At 39.4% G+C, this 24703-nt stretch overlaps 1 protein-coding gene across 2 annotated transcripts; it reads left to right on the top strand.

The window, feature by feature from the left end:
• The first annotated feature begins 19652 nt into the window (after positions 1 to 19652).
• On the top strand, positions 19653 to 22427 carry LOC142504541 (protein IQ-DOMAIN 19-like). 2 transcript variants are annotated; one of them, XM_075617385.1, is made up of 4 exons: positions 19653 to 20550; positions 20893 to 21114; positions 21454 to 22152; positions 22240 to 22427. In XM_075617385.1, the coding sequence occupies exons 1-4, from the start codon at positions 20095 to 20097 to the stop codon at positions 22258 to 22260; spliced, it is 1398 nt and encodes a 465-aa protein (XP_075473500.1). In that variant the 5' UTR covers positions 19653 to 20094; the 3' UTR covers positions 22261 to 22427. The 2 variants fall into 2 exon arrangements, with proteins under 2 accessions (XP_075473500.1, XP_075473499.1); XM_075617384.1 differs by having other exon boundaries at positions 19660 to 20550; positions 20893 to 21132.
• The last annotated feature ends 2276 nt before the right edge of the window (positions 22428 to 24703 follow it).

Genomic DNA, 24703 nt, shown 5'->3' with positions numbered 1-24703 from the left:
GTGAATTAATTTACCAATATATAAAAATCAATAAAATGAGATCAAATATAATGAGAAGGATATTTTATTAGGCACAAATCCCTAAAAAAGGACTGTTTTTTGAAAGTTGAAAAAGATTATTTATTAGAGAATGAAATTTCAAGTAACTCCATATGTGACATTGCAATTTGAGTACTGAACTATACGTCGTGATAATTGGAAAATTACAGTATCGCAATATAGTTGTGTGTGTCAAGTGTTTGGATGAGTTGGGTTCAAGTTATTCTAAAAATATTATCTTAGTCGGTGATTTAATTATCTATTTTTTTTTTATGTTAGTATTATCAACAGTAATATTAATATGAACCACTGGTTACATGATTGTGATTAGAGATGAAAATGGGACGCGATGGACGGGTTTGTCATCTCACCCATGTCCTCGAATTACATCCATATCCTCATACCTACCCTGATCATCGTTTTTTCGAGTTTGTGGAATCCCGAATCCGAAACTGCGGGGATCAAATCCCAGTCACCGTTTCAAAAATATTAATGAGACAAGACGGGTCGAGTATGTGAATTATCCAAACCAAAACTTACTTTTATCTATTATTATTAGTGATAATATTAATATCAATACTAATATTAATAATATTATTAATATTTTAAAAAATATTATTATTATTATTATATTATTAATTCTAGTAATATTATTATTTTTATTATTAATATTATTTTCGAGACGTGTTCAGGGATGAAGATAATATCCCCATATTCATCTCGAATTATTTCGGGGATTTTAAAACATCATCGAACCCAAACGCAAATCTGAAAAAATTGAGAATCCACGTCCCTGTTTTGGGTTTTTCTCGCACGTCTCTAAACTCGTGGAGAAAATTGCTCTCCGTAATTGTGATAATACCCTGAGGTAGTGTCTCGTTAACCTTCTTAACAAGAGATGCATGTGTTATATATATTAAAATTTTAAAATTATCAGTAAAAATTGAAAGAGATGTTGCTCGTAAACGTACAGGAAATTAATTAAAACATTATAATGTGTGTATCAGAAGTTAATGTTGTGCTCTGGTGTTGTTAACACGAGCACACAACATGCAGCGGAAATTAAGTATTAACACACAAATATAACTTTAATGAATAAACACCAGATTTAAATTATGCACAAGTACGAATACTTGTGCGATGCCTCATGGCAAAAAATTCACTAGAAAAATTATGTAAATCGTTTACACCAAAACAATACTAGTGAGAAAACAAAACCAAATTCCTTGACACTCCAAGGAATTAAAAATGCATCAAAATAAACCACATAAAAACTAGATGGATAAATAAAAACGTATTGCTTAAAATCAAACGAAACCACTCTTCGATCAACACTCTGCGTCAGTGTTGTTCTTCGAGTGTTGTCAATACCAATCGGCAACATGGTAAATCTGTGACTCAAACACAGAAATTCTTCACACGAATCTTTAATACTCTGAACTCTGTGTGTTTAGAAAAATCCAGCAGCTCTCCTGCGCTATAAAGTGATCTCCCGATCACAACAAAACGTCTCATCAAATTAGGCTCGGCTCTTGTAGTTTTCTTCTATGAAAGAACTCCTCTGCCGACCTTTACATGCACTCCCAAAAACCTTCAGCAGCTCTCATGCACAATAAAGTGATCACACAAAAACTGTAGAGTAAATATATGTTGGACTCTTCTAATTTCTTCTATGTGAAAAGCACTATGTCCAACACATTGAAAATCCTCTCCACTAAAAGCCTCTTCTCTCTCTAAGCCTCTCTGCCACTCAAACGCTTTTTTCTCTCTCTCCAAGAACTCTCCTGCGGCTGTGAAGTTCTTCATATATATCACTTTTGCTTGACCTAAAATTCATTCCTTAAATAGTCATAGAAAAATATAGAAATAATATTTTCATTAGAGATAACACTCTTTTAAACATGGATAAAATATCTTGGAGATAAAAATCATATTAAAAACAAAACATATAATATCTAGATATAAATCAATCAAGTTCTTATCATATAGAAATAAATCAAGTAAGATATCATAATCTAGAAATAAGTAAACCAATATATTATCATTAGAATTAAATCAAGCAAGATTAGATAATCTAGAAAGGCAAAATCATAAATTGATAATATCAATTTAGCAAAATAATAAAGGAATAAAATATTCCTTTCAATCTCCCCATTTTTGCTTTTCTGGACAAAACATCCAAAAATGATAATCTTTGTAAGCATCGCAGTCAGTTAAGCTCCCCCTGCGTTAGAGTGTGTCTCCCCCTGAGTCAAAGTTCATCTCCCCCTGAATTAAACATGTTAGAGCACTGGTGTTGTTGACAGTGTTGTCAACACCATCATTAGAACACCTGAAAACATAAGGAGACATACGAAAGAAAAATTCAACAATCACGCAAACAGATATAAGAGCGACCCAAAAACAACATTACAGACAGAACATCAGTATTCATCCTTTATCTTCTTATGTGTCATTTTTGGTTCTCCTACTCCCCCTTTTTGGCCAGAATGTAAGCCAACTTCCAAAAGCACCATCTACTCAGCCACTTGTAGAATATGAGAGAAAATTATAGAGGTATATCAGGAGTTACGCACAAAAACGCACAAAGAAATCACGAGAGTAAGGAAAGATTTCAAGGGTAAATGAAAACAAGCAAGAGTAATTATCAGGTATTCAACTGTAACAAAACATATATGCTCTTACTCTAACAAAAAATACAATGATTCAATTCTTCAGCTCCAAAAAAAATCCGCATGGTAAAGGTAATATTTCCGAAATTTACCCAAAATACTAATTACGGTTCTATCCCAAAAACAAACAGTAAAATTGTTTCAAACTCGTGTTACGACGATTTTAAAAGAATATCCAGTAAAACCCACGTCAATTATAACTCACTGACACAAGTATACACATAAATTCAAAATCTAGGTAATCAAGGTTGTTATCAACCGTCAGAGGTCAACACTGATATGTCACTGCACATGATGAATTCACGAAACAAAAATCAATATGCATGTCCTAAATATGCCTCCAATATGATGAATTATCAAAATGTCAGGCAATGTATAAACTGTGATGTGTCAGAACTTGGTGTTGGCAACACCTCCTGGCAACACCACTGAGTTTTATTCAAACTTCCATAAAATTTTATTTTGATTCAGAAATAGTAGCTCCCACACTAGAAGAACGGTCTTCAATGGACTCCACTAGGTAGCTTTTAAAATTACTATTTTTTTACTTAGAAGTGGTAGCTCCCAAACTAGAAGAACGGTCTTCAATGGACTCCTCTAGGTAGCTTTTTCCATTTTCTTCTAAACAATTTTTTTTTATTTACCTCTTTTCTGTTTTTCTCCTTATCCTCACATTTTCAAAGTCACTTTTTCACATTAGACAAGATCACGATTTCCATGAATATCCTCAACTACTTGATGCCTTGGATTGAGCATAATTTATTCCTCAACATTTGATTGGAAGTATGATCACTTAGAGAGTACCTTTCAGAAATTGCCTTCACTGTTCAGACATTACACAAATAAATATGATGGTTATGATTATGCAGTATGCCTAACATCCTAAAAATAGACATGCAAAAATGGTGTTGTCACCGGTGTTGGTAACACTAATGACAATATGTGTGTGTGATTATTGTACGCACATGCTGAGAGACTTCCGAAGATTGGAAATCTCTCAAAGTCCAAAGGTTTCGTGAATATATCAGCCAGTTAATTCTCAGTCCTAACAAATTCCAGTCGAATTATGCCTTTTTCAACCAAATCTCGAATAAAGTGACGTCTTATGTCTATGTGTTTTGTTCGAGATTGTTGAACAGGATTCTTAGAAATGTCTATAACACTTGAGTTGTCACAATATACCATCATGTAATTGCTTAACTTGTAATCCAAGAAAGAAATTTAGTTCTCCTACCATGCTCATTTCGAACTGTGATGACATGCAATCCACAAAGTTATTCACAAATATTTCAGATGAAGAACCAAACATAATATCATTTACATATACTTGACAGATCAATATATCAGATTTCAGTTTTTGAATGAAAAGGATTTTGTCAACCTCACCTCGTTTTAAGCACATATTTATCAAGTATTCGGCCAACCTACCATACCATGCCCTTGGAGCCTGTTTCAGTCCATACAAAGCCTTCTTCAATTTGTAGACATGGTCCAAGTGATGGGGATCTTCAAATCCTTTAGGTTGACTAACATAGGTCTCCTCATTCAGAATTCCATTCAAGAAAGCACCTTTTACATCTATTTGATACAATTTGATGTGCATATGACATGCTATGCCAAGCATCAGTCGGACTGACTCAATTCGGGCTACAGGAGCGAAGGTTTCATCAAAATCCTCCCCCTCAACCTGTGTATACCCTTGAGCTACCAACCGAGCTTTGCTCCAAACAATGTTACCAGATTCATCTGTTTTATTCTTGAAAATCCATTTTGTTCCAATAACATTGGTATTTAAAGGTCTAGGCACTAAATCCCATACATCATTGCGCACAAATTGTTCAAGTTTTTCATGCATTGCATTGACCCAGAATTCATCTTTTAGTGCATCATTAATATTCTTGGGTTCAATTTGAGACACAAAACACGAGTGACTTACCTGGGAAAACGTGAAGCTCATGCAGATTAGTCCAATCATCTTTCGGTAGTCAACCTTCTCTTTTTTTCTAGCTTGCACACCTTCATGTAGTTCACGAATTATTTGTGATGATGAGTGATTTTTCTGAGTTTTGCTGGGAATTTCTTTTCCACTATTGATTACCACATCATCATCATCATCGTTATCATTATCCACAGTTTCTGTTCGGTTCAGAGGCGGTGTTGTGCTTGGTGTTGCTTCACTTGTCTCAACACTGTTTCTGGTCAGTGGCTCACTTATATAGAGCAATCCTTCTACATCATCCTCCGGTGTTTTAACTGCCAGATCTGCAAGATCATCAAACACAACGTTAATTGATTCCATTGTAGTCCTGGTTCTTAGATTAAATACACGATAAGCACAGCCGTTAGTAGAGTATCCAAGAAAAAGACATTTATCACTTTTGGAATCAAATTTAGCTAGAAGATCTCTATCATTTAACACATAACCTACACATCCAAAAATATGAAAATATTTTAGGTTTGGTTTTCTTCCCATGATAATCTCATATGAGGTCATTGTAGAACCACTCCTTAAATAAACACGGTTGAAAATGTGACATGCTGTATTTAAAGCTTCGGCCCAAAAACATTTTGACACATTCTTAGAACTAAGCATGACCCGAGCCATTTCTCGAAAGGTTCGATTTTTTCTTTCAGCTATGCTGATTTTTTGAGGGGTCTTCGGAGATGAATATTAATGAGTGATACCTTTCTTATGGCACAAAGAAATAAAATGAGAATTTTCGAACACCTCACCATGATCGGTTCTTATTTTAACCACCCTCATATCATACATATTTGTTATCCTAGCATGCAATTTCTTAAAAGCATCAAAAGTATCAGATTTTTCTCTAAGAAAACTTACCCAAGTAAAATGCGAAAAATCATCAACACAAACAAACGAATATTTCTTACAACCCAAGCTTTCAACTTCCATCGGACCCATTAGATCCAAATGCAAGAGTTCAAGGCACCGTGTTGTCCCAAAGTGTTGCAACACCGGGTTCGCAATACGAGTTTGTTTACCTTTCTGACACGGTCCACAGACATATGAGTTACCTGAACTTAAATTTGGCATACCTCTCACAACATAAAACTTACACAGATTCTTCAAAGTCTTGAAGCTCACATGTCCCAGTTTTTGATGCCATAGATCTAAATCACTCATCTTGGCACTTAGGCAACCATCACCTTCTCCCAATTGATAACAATTGTCAGTTGAACGAGTACCTGACATTACACAAACATTCGCATCATTAAAAACTTCACAATTATTTTTATTGAACTTAACATGTAAATCATCATCACAAAGTTGACTTATGCTTATTAAGTTTGAGTTAAGTCCTTCAACGTGTAGAACATTATGAAGTTCAGGAAGCCCGTCAACATTCAGGGTTCCTTTGCCTACAATTCTTCCTTTGGCACCACCACCATAGATTACACGCCCACTTTTTACTTCAACATAATCCATGAGGTGTCCTTTAGATCCGGTCATGTGGTGTGAGCACCCACTGTCAAAGTACCATGCACCTGCAATGTTAGTTTTTAAAGAAGTATAAATGACATTGCAATGAATAACAGCTTTTGGTACCCAAACTTTCTTCACAGGAGGTTTCTTGACTGTTGTGTTGCGCCTGGTGTTGGGCAACATAGTGGGCAACACCAGATTTGCATGCCAGTTCATACAGTCATTTCTCAGTTTAAAACAGAAAGGTTTGATGTGACCTGACTTATGACAGTAGTGACAAATAAAATGTCGCTTTCTTTGCTTTGATTTAGAAGTTGACACTGGCTTCTTGGTTTGTGGCACTTCACTGGCGGGTGAACTTTCAAATGAGAAGAGGAAGCTCTGTTTTGTTTCAGCAATCGTTCCGAGGCTTGCTTTGAGATTGGCAGAGTCTTCATGGGAGGTTTCACTATTAAGGGGACAGAGCAGTCTTCACTTGCCTTTACAAACACGGTTGATTTTGATTTAGAGTTGGAAGTTTCACCATGTTCATATGTGCTTTCAACATATCCAAGACCAGTTCTGTTGTCCTTTCCCATAGTTAGCATTGAGTCAAGTTTTGATGAACTTGAGCTGAATTTAGCAATAGTCTTTGTGGCCTTCTCAAGATCATCCTTGACTTTGCACAGTTCGAGGTCCTTCTTACTCAACAAGTCTTCCAGTCGAGACATGCTACTTTTTAACTCAGTGTTTTCCTTTGAGAGCATAAAATTTATTTTATTTCTTTTGATCCAATCTTCGTATAGCTCTTCATACATAGCCTGCACACTTTGAAAGGTGAGTTCATCAGAATCAGTATCATGGATTTCATGATTACCTGAGCCATTGTGAGATTTAGCATTGAGACACAAGAATTTTGAAGTGGTGTTGCGGCCCGGTGTTGCAACACCAGAGGCAACACCGTGCGGGTTGACTTGCAGCCAGCATTTTTCCTTCAAAACAACAGTGTTTGTAGACAGTACGTCCATTGGGATTCTGTAAAATTTCCTGAAAAAAAACAATAAACCAGAATCAATCACTTAGTGTATCAAGCGTTGACTCTGATACCACTTGAAAGGGATGTTGCTCCTAAACGTACAGCAAATTAATTAAAACATTATAATGTGTGTATCAGAAGTTAGTGTTGTGCTCTGGTGTTGTTAACACGAGCACACAACATGCAGCGGAAATTAAGTATTAACACACAAATATAACTTTAATAAATAAACACCATATTTAAATTATGCACAAGTACGAATACTTGTGCGATGCCTCATGGCAAAAAATTCACTAGAAAAATTATGTAAATCGTTTACACCAAAACAATACTAGTGAGAAAACAAAACCAAATTCCTTGACACTCCAAGGAATTAAAAATGCATCAAAATAAACCACATAAAAACTACATGCATAAAAAAAAACGTATTGCTTAAAACCAAAGAAACCACTCTTCGATCAACACTCTGCGTCAGTGTTGTTCTTGAGTGTTGGCAACACCAATCAGCAACACGGTATATGTGAATCAATCACACAAAATCTTCAACACGAAAATCTTCAATATCTGAACTCTCTGTGTGTTCAGAAAAATCCATCAGCTCTCATACGCTTTACGTGCACTTCCGAAAACCTCCAGTTGATCCTTTCCACAATAAAGTGATCACACGATCACACAAAAACTGTAGAGTAAATATATGTTGGACTCTTCTAATTTCTTCTATGTGAAAAGCACTATGTCCAACACATTGAAAAGCCTCTCTCCACTAAAAGCCTCTTCTCTCTCGCATCTAGTTTTTATGTGGTTTATTTTGATACATTTTTAATTTCTTGGAGTGTCAAGGAATTTGGTTTTGTTTTCTCACTAGTATTGTTTTGGTGTAAACGATTTACATAATTTTTCTAGTGAATTTTTTGCCTTAAGGCATCGCACAAGTATTCGTACTTGTGCATAATTTAAATCTGATATTAATTTATTAAAGTTATATTTGTGTGTCAATACTTAATTTCCGCTGCATGTTGTGTGCTCGTGTTAACAACACCAGAGCACAACACTAACTTCTGATACACACATTATAATGTTTTAATTAATTTCCTGTACGTTTTATGAGCAAATATCCCTTTAAAAAATAATTAAAAAAAGACAAAAATTGGTGTGATAAGGTCTCACGGGTCGTATTTTGTGAGACAAATATCTTATTTGGGTTTTATTTTGAATATCGGTAGGGTTGATCCGTCTCACAGATAAATATTTTTGAAACCTTCTCTGTAAAGGGGCCAAGAACTCCTTGCTTGAAAATTTGCGGAAAATTAAAAATTTTTCTTTTTAAAAGAACTTAAATGGCCCCATTCATAAAATCGACTGATGAATCAAGTTCAATGTTTAAAATAATAGCAGCGGAAGAAAATAAAGTTTTGCAAACAATAACAATTTAAAAATTATCCAACGACTGATAAAAATTGTTTGCGGAAAAAAATAAAAACTGCTGCACTGAGGTCCTCGGGTGCCACTACTGCCGATCCAAGCTGGCTCACTGGTCCCCGCCCTCGGCCCTGGCCTCATCAGTACCTACAACAATCAAGTCTAGTGAGCCTAAAGACTCAGCATGCATATATCGCAGGTAACGAGTAAAAATCTGAATTTAAAATATGCATGAGTTAACATATCCTGTCTTGAGGCATGCTGAAAATAATCTGTATTGAGCAATTATAATACGTGCATAATTGAACTGAAAATCAATGTAAAAATATTTGCTCCTTGGAGCCTGTACTGAAATAACTGGTAAAATTTTCTGTTGAGATTATGTTTTACGCCTGTGGCCACTGCACTAAGCTGAACTGATCGGTAACTGGCTACCGGGGAGGCTGAAACTGAACTGAGCTGGCCGGTCACTGGCGACCGGGTGGTACCATACTGAACTGATCGGTCACTGGCGACCGTATAAAATAACACTCCCACATAGTGAATGAACCACAAGCCATATTGCATAAATCTCAAAAATAATCATTTTCTATTTAATGCACGTAAAATAATTAACTGGCGTAATGAAAATTCTTGTAATTTTACCAACTGGATTGGATTGGATCGTCCCCAGGCTCGCTGCAACCTAACTGTGCCATGAAAAATATGCAAATGCTAAAACTTGACCAACTATGCAATTTACGTTCAAAAGATGCGACTATGACGCCTAACGACTTCGCATTTAATCACGACTCCGAGCCAACCTGAACCGACACCGAATCGACTTATAGTCATGATTAAAATACGCTGAAAAATCATAAAATAATGCTCCTAAAATGATAGGGTCGAAATCTAGGTGGAATGGAGGCCAAAACACGAAACGCTCTTTCGAGAGTCAATTTGGCACATTGCACCGTAAATTCTCGTACGACCTCGAAAATGATCCGAATGACAAACGGTCAAAAAAATGACCTTTCCAACTCAATGAGGCACTGTCCAGTCCAAGTCCATGGGCTAAAAGCCAACCAAGAACTCAAACGAGCCTTCTAAACGACACAACAACTTGCTGTAATTTCCAGAAGCTGCGCAACTACAAGACTTGCGTTGGTTTCGAGACTATCGGCCATTAGGGGAATGAACCACCGACCAACATCCCAAGGAATGATTTGAACCATGGCTAAGGGCCCTAGGCCAGCCACAATCCGCGTCACACCATAACTCAACCGAAACTCCAACCGAGAACCAACGTGCATGCGTGTGTAGTGTTTTGCTTAGATCGATGTCTTGCGTCGTTCCAGTGGCCATTTGATTGACCATGGCACGATCTAGACATCTAGGAGCATGATATGAACCGTGGCTAAGGGCCATAGGCCAACCAAGATCCACACCAAGCAACCACAAACCGAAACCATATGCTGAACAAAGGAAGAAGCCGAATGGGGAAAGGGGCTGTTTTGATGTTTTGATTAAAAACCGAGGGGCCATGGACCAAGCCACCAAAAGGGTGACTTAGTCACGTCTTAGAATTGCTAGGGAAGTGATCTAACCATGGATATAGGCCCTTGGGGCAGCCAAGATCAGATCCACAACCCTTGACACAAAACTGAAATTTCGAAACACAAATCTGCGCCTATGGGAACTTGCTGTCATTCTGAATTTCCAGCAAGCATGGGGCTGGTTCGAATGGACCAACATGGTCCTAGTGCATCCTACTACATGTATATAAGCCGCCTTGGGAGCCTGGGGTCGAACCACAACCTGAAACCATCAAAACTAAAAGAAAACGTGAAGCTGCCATGAAGAGCCGAAATTCTGCATGTGTTGTTTCAAAATGTTTGGACATGGATCTCGATTTTTGCTTGAATAAACATGATCATGTACTGAAAAATAAATGATAATATGACTTGATTGAGGTTTAGAAAGAATCTAGACATGCCTGGTTTCGTTTCGAAAGAAAACGAACGAAACGACGACGACGCGGCACGGAGGAGGTGGAGCGCTTCTCTTGTTCTTTCTAGTTCTCGATTTTTCTCCCTTTCTCCCTAGCTATTACTCACGTTTTTTCTACTGAAAAGGGGTCTGATTTCGGTGGGGAGGGAGTGTGATGGAGTGGTTATGAGGGGTGAGGAGGATGGTGCAAGATATAAGGATCATATCAAGACCAAGTCTTCATGCATTTGAATTTTGAATTTTGAATTGCTATCAAATGATCTCTTGGGTGATTCTAGAGTATAGTGGCCGATTTTATCATGCCAAACAAGGGTTAGGATAGTGGTCTAGTATTAATTAATTAAGGTGGAAAAATAGCTAAAAGAATTAGCATGCTAATAAACCAAGAATGGGTCAAAGTTGAGTTGGCAAGTCCTAGTTTGTTCTTCTAGGGGTGTGGCCGAAAATGCATGATAAATGGTAGGGAAAAATTGATTATCTAGTAATTTAATAACCCTTAAAAGCCTTACTATTCCTTTAATTAATTTAGTGAACTAACCCCTTAATTAAGTAACTTAAATGAGCTCATTTCTTAATCACCTCAAATAATTAAATTAAATCCTCAAACCTCCCTTACTAACTTAAATGAACTTGGTTGCTAGCTAAATTAACTTCTGGAAATATTTCTCGAATCTTAAATTCTATCTCAAAACTCCAACTCCGGTCCGGCCTCACTGAAATAACTGAAATGCTAAAAATCAAACTACTGAACTGAAATAATAAAATAATTAACTTCAAATAAATGCATTTAAAATAATCATGCAATGAAGTCAATTAAATTTAAAAATCTAGAATTATGCATGGCTTATACGTCTACTGATTTACGGGTTCTACAATCCTTCCCCCCTTAAAATAAATTTCGTCCTCGAAATTAGAACTCACCGAATAACTCGGGGTATCGACTTCTCATCTCCGGCTCAGACTCCCACGTAGCTTCCTCCTCAGAATGTTTGAGCCATTTGACTTTGACTCGCTTAACCTACTTGTTCCGAAGTTTCTTCTCCTGCCTGTCTAGGATCTGCACTGGTCTCTCCTCATAAGATAAGTTCGGAGTAAGCTGCAACGGCTCGAAATTCAGCACATGCGAAGGATTTGCCATATACTTCCTCAGCATGGAGACGTGAAACACATTGTGTACTCCGGCCAGATTCGGCGGAAGAGCCACACGATAAGCAAGCGTCCCAACTCTGTCAAGGATCTCGAACGGTCCAATGAATCTCGGACCGAGCTTCCCTTTCTTCCCAAATCTCATGACACCCTTCATAGGTGCCACTTTCACGAAGACATGATCGCCCACTGCAAACTCTAAGTCTCTCCTCCGCTGATCGGCATAACTCTTCTGTCGGCTCTGAGCAGTCCTCATTCTATCACGGATCTTGACTACTGCATCTGCTGCCTGTTGAACAATCTCTGGACCCAACTCTGCTCTCTCTCCTACTTAATCCCAATGAACAGGAGATCTACACTTGCGGCCATACAGTGCTTCATACGGAGCCATACCTATAGACGACTGGAAACTGCTGTTATAGGTGAACTCAACCAGTGGCAAGTTCGTCTCCCAACTCCCTGAGAAATCGATGACGCAAGCGCGAAGAAGATCCTCCAAAATCTGAATAACTCGCTCCGACTGTCCATCTGTCTGCGGATGGAAAGCTGTGCTAAACAGCAACTTCGTACCCAAAGTCGAATGCAAGCTCTTCTAAAATGAGGAAGTGAATCTGGGATCTCTGTCGGATACGATAGAAACCGGAATACCATAGAGTCGGACTATCTCTCGGATATACAGCTCTGCATACTGAATCATGGTGAAAGTCGTCTTAATAGGCAAGAAGTGCGCTGATTTTGTAAGACGATCTACAATCACCCAAATAGCATTCGATCCTCTGGCTGACCTCGGCAATCCGGTCACAAAGTCCATGGTAATGTTCTCCCACTTCCACTCGAGAATAGGAAGAGGCTTGAGCAAACCTGCTGGTCTCTGATGCTCGGCCTTCACTAACTGGCGAGTCAGGCACTCGGATACAAAACGCCTGATGTCCTTCTTCATCCCTGGCCACCAATACAATAGCTGCAGATCTTTGTACATCTTCGTACTCCCAGGGTGAATGGAGTACGGGGACGTACGGGCCTCTGATAAGATGTCTGCTCGGATAGAATCACTGCTAGGAACCCATATCCTATCTCGGTATCTCACAATACCGTCGCTGACTGTATACAAAACACTGCCCTTGGCTTCATCTCTCTTCTTCCACTGTGCCAACTGCTCATCTGCTGCCTGACCGCTGCGAATACAGTCAATAAGAGAGGACTGGATAGTCAAGGGAGATAAACGAGGAACTCTACCTCGCGGATAAGTCTCAAGATCGAACTTCTGCCTCTCAATCTGAAGAGGTTTCTGAATCGTCAAGTGAGCCATCACTGCGACTTTCCTGCTCAAAGCATCTGCAACTACATTAGCTTTACCCGGGTGGTAGCTAATGTCACAATCGTAGTCTTTCACAAGCTCCAACCAACGCCTCTGACGCATGTTCAGCTCCTTCTGCGTAAAAAAATACTTGAGGCTCTTGTGGTCGGTAAAGATCTGACACTTCTCTCCATACAGATAGTGCCTCCAAATCTTCAAAGCAAAAACTACGGCCGCTAACTCCAGATCATGGGTAGGGTAATTCTTCTCTTGGATTTTCAGCTGTCGAGAAGCATACGCTATCACTCTCCCATGCTGCATCAAAACTGCACCTAAACCAAGCTTCGAAGCATCGGTATACAGAACAAACTCACCAGATCCTGACGGTACAGCCAAAACGGGTGCTGAGATAAGAGCTTGCTTCAAAGTATCGAAGCTCTTCTGACACTCCTCGCTCCACACAAACTTCACATTTTTCTTTGTCAGTGCTGTGAGTGGAATGGCAATGGATGAGAATCCCTGAATGAACTTCCTGTAATATCCTGCTAGCCCAAGAAAACTGCGGATCTCGGATGCATTCTGAGGCACAACCCAATCTCTGACTGCAGCGACTTTCGCCGGGTCTACCTCAATGCCACTGCTAGAAACAATGTGGCCCAAGAACTCCACCTTCTCTAACCAGAATTCGCACTTACTGAACTTTGCGAATAGTTTGTGCTTCTGCAATGTCTGCAACACTGAGGTCAGATGCCTGCTGTGCTCCTCCCGACTCTTGGAGTAGACGAGAATGTCATCTATGAACACCATCACAAACTGGTCGAGGTACGACTGAAATACGCGATTCATGAGATCCATGAAGATCGCTGGCGCATTCGTCAGACCGAACGGCATCACAAGGAACTCGTAGTGGCCATAACGAGTCCTGAAAGCTGTCTTCGAGACATCAGCATCTCTCACCCTCAACTGGTGATAACCGGAACGCAGATCTATCTTGGAGAAAATCGAAGCTCCCTGCAACTGGTCAAACAGATCCTCAATCCTCCGCAGTGGGTATTTATTCTTCACTGTAACCCTGTTCAACTCCCTGTAGTCAATGCAAAGACTCATCGAGCCATCCTTCTTTTTCACAAATAAGACCGGCGCGCCCCATGGAGAAAAGCTCGGGCGAATGAACTCCTTGTCGAGAAGTTCCTGAATCTGCTTCTTAAGCTCTGCCATCTCTGTCGGTGCTAGTCGGTATGGCGCTTTGGATATCGGAGCCGTACCTGGCATAAGCTCAATGGAAAACTCCACCTCTCTCTCGGGTGGCATACCAGAGACGTCTTCGGGAAAAACGTCTAAGAAATCTCTGACAATCGGAACATCTGAGGCTGACTGGCTAGGTTCCTCGGGGACAGATAAAAAGGTCGCTAAAAATGCCCGACACCCTCTATGCATGAGTTTCCTAGCCTGAACATAAGGAATAATGCGCGGTAAAGGAAAGTACCTGTCCGGCTCAAATAAGAACTGCTCCATTCCAGGCGGTCGGACAAGAACAGATCTCCACTGGAAGTCTATCAACACTCTGTTCCTCAATAGCCAGTCCATCCCTAGGATGATGTCAAATTCCGGCATCGGTAGCACAATCAGATCAGCATAAACAAGATTACCGTGCAGCTCAAGGTCTATATCTCGGATAACATTGGTGGCTGCCATCTCCTCGTCTGACGGCAACACTACTGAAAAGGCTGTATCTAGCCCAATGGTCTGGATCTTGAGAAAGTTTGCAAAGACCTCCGAAATAAATGAGTGAGTGGCCCCTGAATCTATCAAGGCCTTGGTAGCGGAACCAGATATAAAAATTCTCCCTGAAAGAGCGGAGCTCTAAGTTGAATCCCACTACAAGATCTAAACTTATAGACATGCAAAGGTCAAGGTTCCTCTAGCTTAATTCCCCTGAAATAAATCTGAGTAGAGCATGCAATCCTATAACAGTTCTAAGTTCAAAAATCTAAATCCCGATTCCCAAAATGCTGAAATTCGAAGAATAACTTAAAGTTTAAAGGTACCTGTCAACAACATAGTCTCCGGGTTGGTTTCCGCGGCATGGAGAGCAAAAACTCTGCCTTGGGTAGGCAGATTCCTCTGAGGGCACTGCAGCAACATGTGGTCTGGACTGCCACACTTAAAACACTTTCCTGAGCCAGCCATACATGCTCCAGGATGGCGACGTGAGCACCTGGGACAAACTGGGTGCTCCTGAGTCCTCGGGGCTGGGCGTCCCCGCTGCTGCTGCTGCTGGCCTCGGTTCCTGGGCGGTCCATGAAAAGGCCTCTTATTCTGCTGCTGATGCTGATGAGGAGGAGGGCGGTGCGGTGCCTGGACTGGGCGCTTGCCCTGGCGATCCCTCTCGATATCCCGCAGATCCTGCTCTGCGGCTAAGGCCTTGGAGACGGCAATCTCATAAGTAGCAGGGTCAGATACCCTAACATCCCGGCGCAAGATCGGCCGTAAACCCACCAGGAAGTGCATCAGCTTGGCTCTGGCATCATTCGCGATTAGGGGCACAAAGTGACAGCCCCTCTCGAACTTACGGATAAACTCCGTAACCGTCATATCCCCCTGTCTCAGGCTCATGAACTCGGTGGTCAGCCTGGTGCGAACCTCCTCAGCAAAATACTTGGAGTAGAAAACCTCCGTAAAGCGGGTCCAAGAAAGCGTAGCCAAGTTCAGGGCTACCGAAGCTCCTTCCCACCATAAGCGGGCGTCTCCAGTGAACAGGTAGGTGGCACACCAGACTCGGTCTGCGTCTCCCAGCTCCATGAACTCGAAGATAACCTCGAGGGATTTGATCCATCCCTCGGCAACCATGGGGTCAGATGTCCCAGAGAATTCCTTCGGGCGCATCTTCATGAATCGCTCATAAACAGCCTCGGGCCCTGTCGGCCTGGCTGCGGCTGCGGCTACGGCTGCGGCATTGCCCCCCGCAAACTGTGCGAAGAACTGTGCCATCCCAGCTAACATCTGGGCACTCATGTCCGGTGGGGGTGGTGGAGGAGATGCTAGGTCTCCCTCCGGTCTACGCTCCTCCCTGTCTTCTCGGCGAGGCTCCTCCTATCTGTTGCGCTCTAAAATGCGTCTAGGGGGCATACTGTTCCAACATAACCCATACGTAACTAACATGCATAATTCCATAATTTATTTTAAATGAACACTGAAATACTGAAAATCTGGAAGCATGCTGACAAAATAATTCATGCTTTAACTAAAATGCTGAACAAAATGCTGAACTGAAAAACTTACAGACCGAAGACGTGGCTTCGTGAGCTTCTCGCGATCAGTAGTAGTGAAACCCTAAACAGAACCTGGCTCTGATACCAACTGTAAATGGGCCAAGAACTCCTTGCTTGAAAATTTGCGGAAAATTAAAAATTTTTCTTTTTAAAAGAACTTAAATGGCCTCATTCATAAAATCGACTGATGAATCAAGTTCGATGTTTAAAATAATAGCAGCGGAAGAAAATAAAGTTTTGCCAACAATAACAATTTAAAAATTATCCAACGACTGATAAAAATTGTTTGCGGAATAAAATAACAACTGCTGCACTGAGGTCCTCGGGTGTCACTACTGCCGACCCAAGCTGGCTCACTGGTCCCCGCCCTCGGCCCTGGCCTCATCAGTACCTACAACAATCAAGTCTAGTGAGCGTAAAGACTCAGCATGCATATATCGCAGGTAACGAGTAAAAATCTGAATTTAAAATATGCATGAGTTAACATATCCTGTCTTGAGGCATGCTGAAAATAATCTGTACTGAGCAATTATAATACGTGCATAATTGAACTGAAAATCACTGTAAAAATATTTGCTCCTTGGAGCCTGTACTGAAATAACTGGTAAAATTTTCTGTTGAGATTATGTTTTACGCATGTGGCCACTGCACTAAGCTGAACTGATCGGTAACTGGCTACCGGGGAGGCTGAAACTGAACTGAGCTGGCCGGTCACTGGCGACCGGGTGGTACCATACTGAACTGATCGGTCACTGGCGACCGTATAAAATAACACTCCCACATAGTGAATGAACCACAAGCCATATTGCATAAATCTCAAAAATAATCATTTTCTATTTAATGCACGTAAAATAATTAACTGGCGTAATGAAAATTCCTGTAATTTTACCAACTGGATTGGATTGGATCGTCCCCAGGCTCGCTGCAACCTAACTGTGCCATGAAAAATATGCAAATGCTAAAACTTGACCAACTATGCAATTTACGTTCAAAAGATGCGACTATGACGCCTAACGACTTCACATTTAATCACGACTCCGAGCCAACCTGAACCGACACCGAACCGACGTATAGTCATGATTAAAATACGCTGAAAAATCATAAAATAATGCTCCTAAAATGATAGGGTCGAAATCTAGGTGGAATGGAGGCCAAAACACGAAACGCTCTTTCGAGAGTCAATTTGGCACATTGCACCGTAAATTCTCGTACGACCTCGAAAATGATCCGAATGACAAACGGTCAAAAACATGACCTTCCCAACTCAATGAGGCACTGTCCGGTCCAAAGCCATGGGCTAAAAGCCAACCATGAACTCAAACAAGCCTTCTAAACGACACAGCAACTTGCTGTAATTTCCAGCAGCTGCGCAACTACAAGACTTGCGTTGGTTTCGAGACTATCGGCCATTAGGGGCGTGAACCACCGACCAGAGACTCTTACCAACATCCCAAGGAATGATTTGAACCATGGCTAAGGGCCCTAGGCCAGCCAAAATCCACGTCACACCATAACTCAACCGAAACTCCAACCGAGAACCAACGTGCATGCGTGTGTAGTGTTTTGCTTAGATTGATGTCTTGCGTCGTTTCAGTGGCCATTTGATTGACCATGGCACAATCTAGACATCTAGGAGCATGATATGAACCGTGGCTAAGGGCCATAGGCCAACCAAGATCCACACCAAGCAACCACAAACCGAAACCATATGCTGAACAAAGGAAGAAGCCGAATGGGGAAAGGGGCTGTTTTGATGTTTTGATTAAAAACCGAGGGGCCATGGACCAAGCCACCAAAAGGGTGACTTAGTCACGTCTTAGACTTGCTAGGGAAGTGATCTAACCATGGCTATAGGCCCTTGGGGCAGCCAAGATCAGATCCACAACCCTTGACACAAAACTGAAATTTCGAAACACAAATCTGCGCCTATGGGAACTTGCTGTCATTCTGAATTTCCAGGAAGCATGGGGCTGGTTCGAATGGACCAACATGGTCCTAGTGCATCCTACTACATGTATATAAGCCGCCTTGGGAGCCTGGGGTCAAACCACAACCTGAAACCATCAAAACTAAAAGAAAACGTGAAGATGCCATGAAGAGCCGAAATTCTGCATGTGTTGTTTCAAAATGTTTGGACATGGATCTCGATTTTTGCTTGAATAAACATGATCATGTACTGAAAAATAAATGATAATATGACTTGATTGAGGTTTAGAAAGAATCTAGACATGCCTGGTTTCGTTTCGAAAGAAAACGAACGAAACGACGACGACGCGGCACGGAGGAGGTGGAGCGCTTCTCTTGTTCTTTCTAGTTCTCGATTTTTCTCCCTTTCTCCCTAGCTATTACTCACGTTTTTTCTACTGAAAAGGGGTCTGATTTCGGTGGGGAGGGAGTGTGATGGAGTGGTTATGAGGGGTGAGGAGGATGGTGCAAGATATAAGGATCATATCAAGACCAAGTCTTCATGCATTTGAATTTTGAATTGCTATCAAATGATCTCTTGGGTGATTCTAGAGTATAGTGGCCGATTTTATCATGCCAAACAAGGGTTAGGATAGTGGTCTAATATTAATTAATTAAGGTGGAAAAATAGCTAAAAGAATTAGCATGCTAATAAACCAAGAATGGGTCAAAGTTGAGTTGGCAAGTCCTAGTTTGTTCTTCTAGGGGTGTGGCCGAAAATGCATGATAAATGGTAGGGAAAAATTGATTATCTAGTAATTTAATAACCCTTAAAAGCCTTACTATTCCTTTAATTAATTTAGTGAACTAACCCCTTAATTAAGTAACTTAAATGAGCTCATTTCTTAATCACCTCAAATAATTAAATTAAATCCTCAAACCTCCCTTACTAACTTAAATGAACTTGGTTGCTAGCTAAATTAACTTCTGGAAATATTTCTCGAATCTTAAATTCTATCTCAAAACTCCAACTCCGGTCCGGCCTCACTGAAATAACTGAAATGCTAAAAATCAAACTACTGAACTGAAATAATAAAATAATTAACTTCAAATAAATGCATTTAAAATAATCATGCAATGAAGTCAATTAAATTTAAAAATCTAGAATTATGCATGACTTATACGTCTACTGATTTACGGATTTTACATTCTCACAAAAAACCTATTCTAAAAAAAGTTATCAAGATAAGGTGGCGATAGATATATGTTACAAGATTTTAAAGCCTATAAAAAGATTTAAAAATAAGTTATTGAAATAAAGTAATGAACCACTTTTTAATTGACATGTTATTATCATATTAGATAGAAAAGTGCCAATAGAATCACACCAAAAAAAAAAAATAGACATACAAAAGAAATGGAGGCATGCTAAAATTGGCCAACCCAATTTAATGTGGGATAACATATCCCCATCATTGCATGAGTAATGTACAAGAATAAGGCATCTTCTTCCACCAATCTCACATGCATTCTGATCAGCCCCGGCGGCCTCATTCAATTTTTTTTTTAACTTTAAAAGATACCCTTTTTTTAATCTCCCACCATCTCTCCAAAAGTCGCCATTTTCTTTTCCAAATTTGTCAGATTAGAAAAAAGATTTTTTAGCTCTTCCGACGGTAAAGAATCAATCCCACTTTCAAGATTCCTGCTTTTCTGTTCTTCGTTTCTTGAAACTTCTCATCAGTAATTTAAAAGAATGTATGATTTTATTGAAAGGTAGTGTTGATCGTAGGAGGAGAGTTGTGTCGTTAATTGTTGTTTTCGTTTTGGTTTCTTTTTTTTAAGAATATATGTAGAATGCGAGGGGGGAGAGCTGTTTGATAGTGAGAGGAGATATGGGGAAGACTGGCAAGTGGATAAAGAATTTCTTGATAGGGAAGAAAGATAAGGAGAAAGGGATAGATAATCCGAGAAATCAGAAGCAAATTTCTGCAAACGGTGATGGAGACGAGAATCGTCACACGATTCCCATGTCGGTTCCGCAGCCCACGGCACCGAGGGAGAAAAGGCGGTGGAGCTTCCGCCGCTCTTCAGCCACGGCGCCGGGGCTGAAGGAGACGAATGCCTTGGAGAATGCTGCCGCCGCTAACACCCCACCTGTGATATTTGAATCTGACAAGAAGAAACGTGCGTTGGCGGTGGCTACTGCGGCTTCCGCTGATGCAGCGGCGGCGGATGCCAAGTCGGCTGCGTTCGTGATTCAGACGAGGGCAGCAGCCTCCGGCAGGAGAAGTGCTCCGGTTGAAGACGCTGCGGCGATAAAGATTCAGTCTTGTTTTAGAGGTTATTTGGTATGCATTTCTTGAAATTTTCAAGTCAGAATCGGTTAATATCTCCACGCAGTTAATTTTTGGTTCATTTCCATATAAATTTTTTTATTTGAAAATCATTTTCACATAATTTTTAGCGAATAAAAAATAGTCACAAACACGAAAGACCAATCTTAATTATTTTTTTTGAAAAAGATTTTTCCTTGCAATATTACAGGAGTCTTTTTTTTAGAGAACAATATTAAAAGAGTCTTTATCTGTTTAATAAAAGGCCCTGATTCAGTTGTCATTTATTGTTTTAATTGTTTGAAATGGACCCATTTCCTGAATTCCATAATAATTGAACATGTCATTTTTTTGCAGGCGAGGAAGGCTTTGAATGCACTAAAAGGACTAGTGAAGTTGCAGGCATTGGTTAGGGGGCATTTGGTGAGAAAACAGGCAGCCACTACACTTAAGTGTATGCAGGCACTGATTAATGTTCAAGTTCGAGCTCGAGTGCAACGACTTCGAATGGCCGCAGACGAAACAAAATTCATCGCGCAAACACGGTTTAATCACAGAAAATCACCGCAGGATGCCAAGGTTCGGACCTCTACTCAAGTAAGTTGAGTGAAGTTTTCGACTAAATTCCAAAGTTAGGTTGTTTTCACATTCGCCATTGCAAGTTATAGTCTTGGTACTAGAAATATGGCTCATGCGTGTCACGTGTAGAATTTGAAAACAAAAAACAATGAAAATTTTGAGTTGAAGTTAAGAATTTTATTAAAATCTCTTAAAGTTTGATGTATGTACTTTTAGTTGGAACTCATGAGTACTCTGCTCAGTCCTTTTGGGTCCTTTCTGTAGCGAAGAAAATGATTAGTTTGCTTCACAAGTTCATGCCACCTTAATTCCCACTTGACATCTTGGTTTTTTCTTCAGTATTTCGATAAAAACCATGAAGAAAACATCAAGATTGTGGAGATGGATCTCGGAGGCAACAAAACAATGGCCAAACCAAGAAACAGCTACTCAAACCATACCCCAAACCACATACCTAATGATCCCAGAATTTCCACGCCCCGTGCATCACTGAAGTTACAAGAAGGGCCCTGCCAAATATCACCATCACCATCAGCCATAACCGAATCGAGCCCACGAGCCTGCAGCAACCATTTCGAAGAATACTCTTTCGAAACAACACAAAACAGCGCCCTGTGCTACACACCAATAATATCCAAACTCGATCAAGCTAGGCTCCCTTATTCCTACCCCAGATCAGAATGTGCCGAGCCTATTTACAACGAATGCTCATTCTACCCGAGTTATATGGCCAACACCGAGTCTTCCAAGGCTAAACTCCGATCCCACAGTGCCCCGAAGCAACGCCCTCTCGAGACATTTGAAAGGCAACCGAGCAGGACGAAAAGGTCGTCTTTGGAAGGAAGAAGTCACGTCCCAAAAGCTGTTAGAATGCAAAGATCATCATCTCATGTCGGGCCAAAGGCTCAGAACTATCCGAACTCGTATTCTGTGAAGCTCGATAGATCAAACGTTTCAATAAAGGAAAGTGAATGTGGATCGACTAGTACTATCATGAGTAACACTACATACAGCAGATCCCTCGTGGGAATATTCGACGTAAGAAATTAAACGAACCTTAACTTATCTGCTTGATTATGTGATGAATCAAAACACGAAAGATTCAATAGTGGCCGAATTCAGCAGGTTCAAGGAGTTGGCTACTAATTTCTTGTTGCTGAAGAACAAGCAAAGCCAGAACCACATCTGATCAGAGTAATATCTGCAGATACAAAAATAAAAACTAGTAAGGTTTGGTTTTATGTAGGGGGAGCATTGTATTGAAGCTTTCATGCTTGTATTTATTTTCATAATAAATTTTTGGTTTCATGTTTTATGACTTGGATTGCAGGGTAACTTAATACGTACATACATTCAAGTGTAAGCATATTTTACTTCATGTATGTTATTTTGATGGACAAATTATTTCAAATTATGTTAATAAATAAAAATATTATCATTGTCACATAATAACAAGTAATAAATGTCACGATCAAACAAATCATATAATAATTCAATTTCAGCTATTATATTTTAATTAAAAAATCACTTACCCAAATAATAGTAATAATAAATAGAAAGTAATTATAAAAAAAAATGTACAACATTAAAAACATATCAAATACAAGTTTTAAATTCTCAAAATATGATATGATTTTTCAAAACAATAAAAAAGCGCGATTTAAAACAAAAATCACGCTCTCGATTCAATGAAATAAAGAACTATTGCATGTCTTTTGAAACAAGTAATGGTTATTATATTTACTCCTAAACTACCAAAAAGATTAGTAATAAAAAATCACGATATAAAACAATGAAAATTCAAACGAACTTTCAAAGAATTTATTTTTAACAATCCGCGTGAAAATAAGCGACAAATTTCACAAAGATTAAATATTTGATAAGTTTGATTTTTTATTTTAAAAAAACTTTTGAATTTAATAGAAAACTCACAAAATTTGATAAAATTCTTTAATATTTGATAGGATCGATTGATAGGTTGAAATGTGTTTAGAAGAGGGTTCAATAAACACTCACGATTTTTGAATATTTTTGAATGAAGTGTCAGTTCTGTGACAAACTGAAACTAGGAATCTTGTCAGTCAATGACAATCAGTTTAACTGATAACAGTTGCGGAAATAAACTGACTGAAAAATAGAATCAATAACTGAATTAATAACATGAAGATTTATGGATGTTCGGAGAATGAAATAACTCCTACGTCACTCTTTCTATCACCAGGATATGATATGAACTAAAAGACTTTGATCGATACGAAGATTGTACAGACCCACTTCAGTTTGGACTTAACACTCCCAAAACTGAAACTCTTAGTTAACTGAATATCTCACAATACTCTGACTGAACTAAGCACAACTAATATAGATAAGATCAAATACAATAAAACAATTTGTGCTTGTAAGCTCGAAAGGTAGCCTCAAATGCTACAAATAAATCAGATAAGTGTGAGCTTTTGATCTTTGAGTGAGAGCTATGAATTCAGCAGCGTAACAGCAAGCTTGAGAACAGATAGATCGATTGGTTACTTGCTCAACTGCTCTTCTCACCTATTTATAGGCTTCTCTTCAACGGTAACTTTAAATGTAATTTGAATCAATATATCCGTTGATTGCCACGTCGATATTCTTCTGAAATTCGTACATTGTAAGCTCTGAAATGCAGCGTTCCACTACAAGTTGCAGTCTGCTTTGTACTGTTGTCGGTTGAATGTCCTTTTCAACTGATGATGTGTACAGCTGAATGATCAGCTGATAAGCTCACAACTAAATATGTCAACTGAGCAGTTTCCAAATGATCAGTCAGTTGTCCTCGATAGTTCAGTTCAGTTGGTTTCAGTTGCCTTCGATAAACTGCGCATCAATCTTCAGTTAGACAACTGTTAGTTGATTTGTGTAGTTCAGTTACTACAATTTACTTGATCAGTTAGTCCAATTAATTAATCACTTAGTTTGTCAAACGATCGAAATTAAGTTTCCAACAATTTCTCCTTTTTTTGGTGTTTGACAAAACTTGTAAAATATGAACTGATCAACTGAACTAAAAAATATTCTTCGAACTGATTGTAGATAAAATAATTTTTTTTATGTACAGATTCGTACAAAGAATAAAAGAATAAAGAATTCTTGCTAAGGTCTTCAACTGATCTTTATTTCTTTTTCTTCTCTTTGTCTTCCCTTTTCTGATCTTTTATTTCTCCTGTTTCCCCTTTTTTGTCAAATTCATCAACTTTCTTTGATAAATTCCGCACATCTGAAGAGAGATTAGAAACTGCATTCATTAGAATATCTTGCAGTAGATCCATTCGTTTTGAGACAGTACTTTCCAGACAGTCTAGACGTCTTGTCACTAAAGTTTGCGTCTGGAAGTGTGCTTCAGTTGAAACTCTGTCTTTGCGGAGCTCTTCCATCTGAAAGAATAAGGAAGAAACATCCTTCTGGATTTGCTGTAGTCTACCCATCGTATTATCCTTAATAGAATCAATCCTCATTGTGTGCAAGAATTGCGTTGATCTGATGTCAGAAATGGAAGTCATTATACCGACGAGGTTGGTCTGAATATTTGTAATTTCTTCGAACATAGACTCAGTTT

Source organism: Primulina tabacum, chromosome 9, assembly GCF_025594145.1.
Source record: "Primulina tabacum isolate GXHZ01 chromosome 9, ASM2559414v2, whole genome shotgun sequence".
Classification (NCBI taxonomy): Eukaryota; Viridiplantae; Streptophyta; class Magnoliopsida; order Lamiales; family Gesneriaceae; genus Primulina; species Primulina tabacum.
The sequence above is the reverse complement of the archived record's forward strand: the minus strand, read 5'-3'. Positions and strand labels throughout refer to the sequence as shown.

What these genes read in the sequence shown, in the direction of transcription:
- LOC142504541 (XM_075617384.1), top strand. Translation starts at nt 20,095, where the DNA reads ATGGGGAAGACTGGCAAGTGGATAAAGAATTTCTTGATAGGGAAGAAA. An exon ending in CTTGTTTTAGAGGTTATTTG is followed by an intron (nt 20,551 to 20,892) that starts GTATGCATTTCT and finishes ATTTTTTTGCAG; the next exon opens with GCGAGGAAGGCTTTGAATGC. An exon ending in AGGTTCGGACCTCTACTCAA is followed by an intron (nt 21,133 to 21,453) that starts GTAAGTTGAGTG and finishes TTTTTTCTTCAG; the next exon opens with TATTTCGATAAAAACCATGA.